This window comes from Monopterus albus, unplaced genomic scaffold (genome assembly GCF_001952655.1).
Source record: "Monopterus albus unplaced genomic scaffold, M_albus_1.0 scaffold259.1, whole genome shotgun sequence".
Classification (NCBI taxonomy): domain Eukaryota; kingdom Metazoa; phylum Chordata; class Actinopteri; order Synbranchiformes; family Synbranchidae; genus Monopterus; species Monopterus albus.
In genome coordinates, this window is record NW_018128139.1 from 203419 (window position 1) to 212586 (window position 9168).

The 9168-nt window shown below is 45.4% G+C and overlaps 1 protein-coding gene across 2 annotated transcripts in view; it reads right to left on the reverse strand.

Annotated features, from left to right (window-relative positions):
• Positions 1-7950: 7950 nt before the first annotated feature.
• Positions 7951-9168, reverse strand: part of phf14 (PHD finger protein 14) — a 127301-nt gene continuing 126083 nt past the window's right edge. Inside the window, exon 18 of one of the 2 annotated variants that reach the window (XM_020621423.1) lies at positions 7951-8594. In XM_020621423.1, the coding sequence (XP_020477079.1) occupies positions 8520-8594 (75 nt within the window). In that variant the 3' untranslated portion in view covers positions 7951-8519. The remainder of the gene's footprint in view (positions 8595-9168) is intronic. The other variant, XM_020621422.1, reaches the window with a different exon arrangement.

A 9168-nucleotide genomic window follows, 5' to 3' on the forward strand; every position in this document is an offset into this window, starting at 1 on the left:
GGGAATCGCGGCATCGTCATCAGATATACATGGCTAGGAAAGTTCACCAGAGGTAATCACGGCATTGCCGTCAGACATACATGGCTATCAAAAACAAAAACCTCGCCGTTCACTGAAACTGTCATATACTACCTCAACATGTCCATGTCCATGTCCATGTCCATGTCCATGTCCATGTCCATGTCCATGTCCATGTCCAACATAGTGCAAGTTAGGTAATGCTCCAGCAACAACAGAGCGTCTGCTAGAGGTTTAAATAAGGTAGGGAAGTCATTACAATAACGCACCTAAGCTGTGCGCAACAACCCACGAGTCACTAATTACAGCAAGCGACACAGCTGAGGCGCTGATCCCACAAAAAAGAGAGCAGGAGGGAGAAAGACAGAAGAGAGGCAGGTCACGCCGAGTGGACCTGACAATTTGTTCCAGGCTGGACTACTGTAACTCTTTACTATCAGGATGTCCAAATAGTTCCCTAAAAAGCCTCCAGTTAATCCAAAATGCTGCAGCCAGAGTACTGACAGGAACTAGCAAGAGAGATCATATCTCTCCCATATTAGCTTCTCTCCACTGGCTCCCTGTAAAATTCAGAATAGAATTTAAAATCCTTCTCCTAACATACAAAGCCCTTAATGACAAGGCTCCATCATATCTTAAAGCCCTTGTAGAGCCTTATCATCCTAGCAGAGCACTTCGCTCTCAGAGTGCAGGTTTACTTGTGGTTCCTAGAGTCCACAGAAGTAGAATGGGAAGCAGAGCCTTTAGCTATCAAGCTCCTCTCCTATGGAACCAACTCCCAGTCTCAGTTCGGGAGGCGGACACCCTCTCTACCTTTAATCTGTTTTACTTGCCCTGAAGGGACATCTTTTAACTTGTTGTTTTATCCTAATTGTTTCTTGTTATGGAAGTTTTTTATTGCTCCTGTTTTCTAATTTGTGTTTTATTCTGTTAGGTTTTATTGTCTTAGTAATGTTTTCTATTAGCTACACATGTTCTATTGTGCAGCACTCTGTGCTCCTCAGAGTTGTAAACTGCTATATAAATAAAGCTTTATTATTATTATTCTATCAAGTAGATGACAACTTATTTCACGGAATAAGTAAATATCTGAGCTGCTGTTTGGGGTAGATGAAAAGTCAGGGATGTTTGTACATTTCATTTACATTCATGCAGTTGTTCAGCCAGTTAACAAAAAAACACCAGAGTCATTAAAATTCATCATCTAGGGAGCATGACAATACAACATTTCATATTAAAAATGATTCAGTCTGGACCAAGTCATAGACAACTGTGAGACTTCCTATCCTAAAATAAGGAGAGACGTTAATGGTGGCTCCCAAAGAGCATGTTGGTCAGAGACAGCCAACTGCAGATGATACATTTATGTTTGTGACACTAATGGTGAGTTGAAGCTAATAGTTGCATTTTGTAGGAACTTTATAAAATCAGTTCAGTTGCAGATTTTGGGTCAAGTTTGTTTTATTTTAGCATCATGTTGGCGACATGTTTGATTCCCACCTGGACCAATGACACAACTGGCTGACATCTTCTTCATAGCATAAACAGTTGATGCTCACACATGCTGCAGTGTTTAAAACGTCCTGGTAGTCTAGTGGTTAAGGCGCCGCGCTCTCGCGGCTCCGGTTCGAATCCAGGTTGCGTCAGAAAGTGCATCTGGTGTAAAACACGTGCCAAATGTCAAATATGTGAGTTGGCAGTGTGATGATTTGCTGTGGCGGCCCCTAAACGGGAAAATCTGAAAGTGATTTTCTTCTTCTAGAGCAGGTTGTTTCCTAACCGGAGGGTTAGTGGTTCAATTCCTGGCTTGTCCAGTCAGCATGTCGAAGTGTCCTTGAGCAAGACACTGAACCCCCAGTTGCTCCCGGTGATGTCACCAGTGCGTGAATGTGGAAGTGCGAGTGGCCGAATAATCTGAAAGCGCTTTGAGTGTGCTGTAAAAAGCATAGAAAGGCGCTATACAAGTACAAGACCATTTAAAACCAGTTGCTATTCCAAACTGAAACAGAAAATTTATTAGAAATGAAATTAAATAATTCAGACTGATGGTCATAACATAAACCTACAAAGTTTTTTCTTGCTATCGAGAGGAGTTGTGTAGGACACTGATATGATCCATCCATCCATCCATTTTTCTCCACTTATCCGGAACTGGGTCACAGGGGCAGCAGTCTAAGCAAAGATGCCCAGACTTCCCTCTCTCCAGACACTTCCTCCAGCTCCTCTGGGGGAATGCCAAGGTGTTCCCAGGCCAGCCGAGAGACGTAGCCCCTCCAGCATGTCCTGGGTCTTCCCTGGGGCCTCCTCCCAGTGGGACATGCCCAGAACACCTCCCTAAGAAGGCGCCCAGGAGAATTCCGAAACAGATGGCCGAGCCACCTCAGCTGGCTCCTCTCGATGTGGAGGAGCAGTGGTTCCACTCTGAGCTCCTCCTGGGTGACCGAGCTCCTCACTCTATCCCTAAGGGTGCGCCCGGTCACCCTGCAGAAAAAGCTCTTTTCGGCCGCCTGTATCCAGGATCTTGCCCTTTCGGTCATGACCCAAAGCTCATGACCATAGGTGAGAGCCGGAACGTAGATCAACCAGTAAGTCGAGCGCTTCGCCTTACAGCTCAGCTCTTTCTTCACCACGACGGACCGGTACATCAACTGCATTACTGCAAAAGCTGCACCGATCGACCTGTCAATCTCCCGTTCCATCCTTCCCTCACTCGTGAACAAGACCCCAAGATACTTGAACTCCTCCACTTGAGGCAAGAACTGTCCACCAACCTGAAGGGAACAAGCCAACCATGGCCTCGGACTTGGAGATGCTGATTCTCATCCCAGCCACATCACACTCGGCTGTAAGCCGCCCCAGTTCATGCTGGAGGTCCTGGCTTGATGGAGCCAACAGGACAATGTCATCTTCAAAAAGCAGAGATGAGATCCTGTGCAAGCTCCTGCTCCAGTCGTACAGGGACTGGGTGGCCCTTAGCAAAGGGCCTCGGACCCCATACTCCCGGAGCACGCCCCACAGGGTGCCGCAAGGGACATGGTTGAATGCCTTCTCCAGATCCACAAAACACATATGGACTGGTTGGGCAAACTCCCATGAACCCTCCACCACCCTGAAGAGGGAATAGAGCTGGTCCAGTATTCTGCGGCCAGGACAAAAACTGCATTGTTCTTCCTGAATCCGAGGTTCGACTATTAGTCGAATTCTCCTCTCCAGTACCCTGGCATAGACTTTCCTGGGGAGGCTGAGGAGTGTGATCCCCCTATAGTTGGAACACACCCTCCGGTCCCCCTTCTTGAAAAGAGGGACCACCACCCTAGTCTGCAAGTCCAGAGGCACTGTCCCCAACCGCCATGTGATGTTGCAGAGGCGTGTCAGCCAAGACAGCCGCACAACGTCCAGAGACTTAAGGTACTCAGGGCAGACCTCATCCACCCCCGGTGCCTTGCCACCAAGAAGCTTCTCAACTACTTTGGTGACTTCAGCTTGGGTGATGAATGAGTCCACCTCCGAGCCCCCGGCCTCTGCTTCCTCACCGGAAGACATGACGCTGGAGTTGAGGAGATCCTCAAAGTATTCCTACCACCATCCGATGATGTCCCCAGTCAAGGTCAACAACTGCCCACCTCCACTGTAAACAGTTTTGGCACTGCTTCCCCCTCCTGAGGCGCCGGACAGTATGCCAGAATTTCTTCGAGGCCGGTCCAATAGTCCCTCTCCATGGCCTCACCAAACTCCTCCCAGACCCGAGTTTTTGCCTCCACAACCACCCGGGCTGCAGTCCGCTTGGCCTGCCGGTACCTGTCAGCTGCCTCAGGAGTCTCACAGGACTCCTTCTTCAGCTTGACGACATTCCTTACTTCCGGTGTCCACTACCGGGTTTGGGGATTGCCTCCATGACAGGCACCGAAGACCTTACGACCACAGCTCCGAGCGGCCGCATCAGCAATGGAGGTGGAGAACATGGTCCATTCGGACTCAATGTCTCCAGTCCCCCTCGGGATCTGGTTGAAGCTCTGCCAGAGGTGGGAGTTAAAGATCTCCCAGACAGGGGGCTCTGCCAAACACTCCCAACAGACCCTCACAATATGTTTGGGTCTGCCGAGTCCTTCCAGCTTCCTCTCCCGCTATCAGTTCCAACTCACCACTAGGTGGTGATCAGTTGACAGCTCCGCCCCTCTCTTCACCTGATTGTCCAAGACATACGGCCAGTGGTCAGATGAAACAACCACAAAGTCGATCATCAACCTCCGGCCTAGGGGTGCCTGGTGCCACGTGCACTGGTGGACACCCTTATGCTTGAACATGGTGTTTGTTATGGGCAAACTGTGACTAGCACAGAAGTCCAATAACAGAACACCACTTGGGTTCAGATCGGGGGGGCCATTCCTCCCAATCATGCCCCTCCAAGTGTCACTGTTGCTGCCCATGTGAGCATTGAAGTCCCCCAGTAGAACAACAAAGTCCCCAGTCAGGGCCTTTTCCCCAGTTGAAGTGTTTTCCAGCACCCTTCCCAGGAACTCCAAGAAGGCCGGGTACTCTACACTGCCATTCGGCCCATAGGCACAAACAACAGTGAGAGACCTATCCCCGACCTGAAGGCGCAGGGAAACGACCCTCTCGTTCTCCGGGGTAAACTCCAACGTGGAGAGTCCAGCCTCTCTCGAGGAGTAAGGTTCCAGAGCCCAAGCTGTGCATGGAGGTGAGCCCGACTATCTCTAGCCAGTACCTCTCAACCTCCCGCACAAGCTCGGGCTCCTTCCCCATCAGCGAGGTGACATTCCATGTCCCCAGGGCTAGTCTTCGTGTCCAGAGATTGGGTTGTCGGGGCCCTTGCCTTCGACTGCTGCCCAATTCACTGTGCACCAGCCCCTTACAAATCCTTCTGCAGGTGGTGGGCCCACGGGAGGATGTCCCCATATCGCTTGTTCAGGCTAAGCCTGGCCACCAAGCGCTCGCATTCAAGCCCCAACTTCGGGCCTGGCTCCAGGGTGGGGCCCCGGTTGCACCATACCGGGCGACGTCACGGTCCTTGCTGTTACGTTTTTTCATAAGGGGCGCTCTTAGTCTGACCTGTCACCTAGGACCTGTTTGCCTTGGGAAACCCTACCAGGGGTATATAGCCCCCGACACCATAGCTCCTAGGATCACTTGGGTACTCAAACCCCTCCTCCACAATAATGTGGGGGTTCAAGGAGGGGACTGATATGATCATTAAAAGAAAACTTCAGAACAGAAATTTACACTGGGAATAATGTCAGAACCAGCCTCTTTCTTATTGAACACAGGTAAGACAAGTTGTAAAGCAACAGAATAAGAACAGTGATAAATGTTAATACAATTGCAGTATTTCTCTTTATAATTAACAGAATTAAAGACTGATAATGTCTTATACTATGTCTATTACTACTTTTAAGTCCAGGTGCTCCTAGATGACAGAGTAATAGATGTTATAGTATAGTGAGACTGCACAATGCCAATTAAATATATAGTGGAACAAGAAGGGAAATATTATACACAACCCAAATTACAGTTTCACTGTGTTGAATACTTCTAAATGTGCAGCTTTGAATCCGTGGAACAGCTGTGATTGTTGCTGATGTGTTTGCACTACAGTAGCAGCATTATCAGCAGCATCATGAAGCGTGTGTGTTCTGTGATAGTGAGGATGTAACATGGATGTGAAGACACAACAAAGCGAGCAGTGTTTCCTTTGTTGCTGTGAGAGCTGGCTGTTAAGCACCGCTCCTGCTCTGCTTATTATTCTCATCATCAGGAACTGTTTAGTATGCTGTGGGTGTAAATGGGAGATTGGCGGGGGAACTGGGTGGCAGAGCAGGCCACTCTATCATTAATGTGCCCATTGCTGTTATCATATGCCTAATGACATCGCTCTCAGATGGCATGCTGGGAGCTCGACCGCGGGGAGCCTGGCTCAAACGTCTGCAGGCACCGACGCCTCCCATCATCAATTCTGCGTCTCTTCAAAAGGGCTTCCCTCCTGCCTGGCCTTGAAATGGGCAAATTAATAGTTCCTTCAAAACAAATTGGAATTACACCCCTCGATGCCTTAATGTCAGAATTCAGGAATGTTGACATCCCAGGTCTGACTGCTGATGGAAGATGAGGATCTGTGAAGCACACACGAGAGGGGGAACAGTGTGAGGGGGTGTAAAGATATGCAGGACCCCCTCACACATATTTTTCCCTCCCTGCTCAGCATGGACCTGCACAGTGCTGTGTTTAATCCTTAACATACAGAGGGAAACCCTGCAAAACACTGTGAGACTGAGTAATCTAACACATTAACACATTATACAGTACTGCCTGACTTTACACCATTAAGGACAGACTTGTTTATACTGCAGCAGGTCATTTTAAATATACAGCATAGTCTCTAACTGATTTCTTTTTTCACAGTTTTCCTTTGCATTCTAAGCCATGTTTTACATGGCTTATAAAGACATTTTTGACACTCAATTATCGATTACAGCATCAATATGCAAATGCAAATGTGCTGTGATCACTAGTTCTCATAATTATCCCAATTTTTAATAACTAAAAATATAGAGGGGTTTGGAGTCAGCCTTCGGGCCATATTTGATGGTACAAATACATGTATATCACTTGAATAAAATGATTTTTGACAAAGGTGAAAAGTAAACATGCTCCCTTCTTGTCAGGTTTTTGCTGGGTAGCAAGCATGGCTAGTGGGCTATTGTGGTTAGCTAGCTACAAGCTAACTAGCATGTTACTGGTTAGCTCACCAGCTACTCTCTCCTCCAAGCAGCAGTATATTCAAAATGAAGTAAAATACATTAGTAGATTATTACTGCATTAATGTGTAAACAGCATTTTGTTGCTTAGTTTAATGTATGCAAAAGCATCAAAACTAGTTTACATACCAACTATGTACACATTTAACCCATACACGTAGTAGGGTAGAAGTACATCAATACTGTATGTAAATGCAATAGCTGAGAAAATATAATGCTACTTTCCACCACTGGTAGTTGGTAAGTTCCCATCTAATTTACTATTGATTAACTCTTTTGTCTGACTGAAAGGCTTTGTGCAAGTAGGCATGAATCTGAAGCCAGTGTCAAGTCTTTGTGACAGAAGCTTGTATTGTAACTTCAAATTTTACCAAATGCTAAAACAGCAAAAATCAAATGGGGGAAAAGAACAGCTGTCAATCAATGAACAAATTATCAGAATCAAATGAAGGCATTGGGTTCTGTATGTATATTACAGTTACTACCTGTCAATATTGTGTCACTGCAGACACCAAGAATGCCAAAAACCACACTGAGTGGGACAATTCAAACCTTTAATGTGTGTTAAGTATCAATGATAGTGAAACAACACTTTTTGCAGTTGACATTGATTGGACTTAAAGGAATAATTCCAGATATAGTGTGAGAGTCTGACAGGGTTTTGGCCTAACTGTAGTCCCAGGTCATATCTATTGATCTGTGAGTTCTTTCTAATAGTTGCATTGCATGTAATCATCAAACCAGCTTTACATTATATTATTTTTTCCCATGTTGGAGAATATTTCATACAAAATTACAAGATTTGAGCTAATTGGACTGTAAACATTTTGCTACCCTCCCTGTGACTTCAGTTCATTTTCAGTTGCTAAGCTTTGCTGACATGTGCGTGACGATTCCCAGGGAGCTCAGAGGCCCAGTCTGTACTAAAGACTATCAGCAGGTCAAACCACCATCTGGCTAAGAAAAAGAAGAGCAGAAAATGAATTTTACTTTATGAAGTATGATCATACTTCATATTATATGATCATACATTCTCTGAACAGACACATTTCCTAAACATGGAAGCTTTTATTACAAATCCAATGACAAAATATATTGGTATGTAGCACTTAAAGATACTGAAAATCAAAGTTACAAAAGTTTTTGAACAAAACTCAATACTTCACATAGGTGTAAACAAGCAAGTGAGAAAATAAGTACATATTTAAAATGGGGGAAGTAAGAAGAGATGCATAAAATATAAAAATAAAATCCTTCAGTCAAATGCCAAGTGAAATGCATTCATGGTGGAAAGCACCTCACTGCTGGGGTCAGACTGTGCTTGGCAAGAAAAGCCCCACTTCCAGCTTCATCTTGTAAACAGGACACTGGGGATATTCTGTGTGAAGACACTGCCTGATGCTGAGTTTATGAAAATGCCATTACTACAAGAAGCCCAGCCGTGTGTGCACCCCTGTGGCTGGATGCTTTAATGACACTTCGTCAAGATGTGTGAAATCTGTTAGTTTGCCCGGCCCCATTGATAGAAAGTATAAACTCTACCCTTAAATTTAAAGATATCACTGTTTAAGCAGTTTTTTCTAAAATACATTTCTGGTGGCTAAACTATGTGCAGTGGGCGCTAACTGTCGGCTGTCTACAAACTTTGGGAGGCTAGTAGAAAATTACATGTGCTCTGGACTGAGGATGAAGCCACATAGTAGTGTGTTTATGTCCTCTTGGTCAGGTTCAGTTTGGAATCTCTTGCTCTGCTGTTTCGCCTTTAACAGAGTCATCTTCCTCCAGCTGCTCCTCCTCTTCCTCCTGCAAACACAGGACACATCACATGCTGCAGTCTGGAATACATCAGCACTACTAATAAAACCAAACCTGCACTCTATCCTATCTGATCCATGAGTGCAGATACGCAGATACACAAATGCATGTATACATACAGGTACATTTCAATAAATTAGAATATCGTGGAAAAGTCCATTTATTTCAGTAATTCAACTCAAATAGTGAAACTCATGTATTATATAAATTCAGTACACACAGACTGAAGTAGTTTAAGCTGTTGGGTCTTTTAATTGTGATGATTTTGGCCCACATTTAACAAAAACCCACCAATTCACTATCTCAATAAATTAGAATACCTCATAAGACCTATAAAAAAACATTTTTAGTGAATTGCTGGCCTTTCTAGAAAGTATGTTCATTTACTGTATATGTACTCAATACTTGGTAGGGGCTCCTTTTGCTTTAATTACTGCCTCAATTCGGCGTGGCATGGAGGTGATCAGTCTGTGGCACTGCTGAGGTGGTATGGAGGCCCAGGTTTCTTTGACAGTGGCCTTCAGCTCATCTGCATTTGTTGGTCTCTCATTTCTCATTTTCC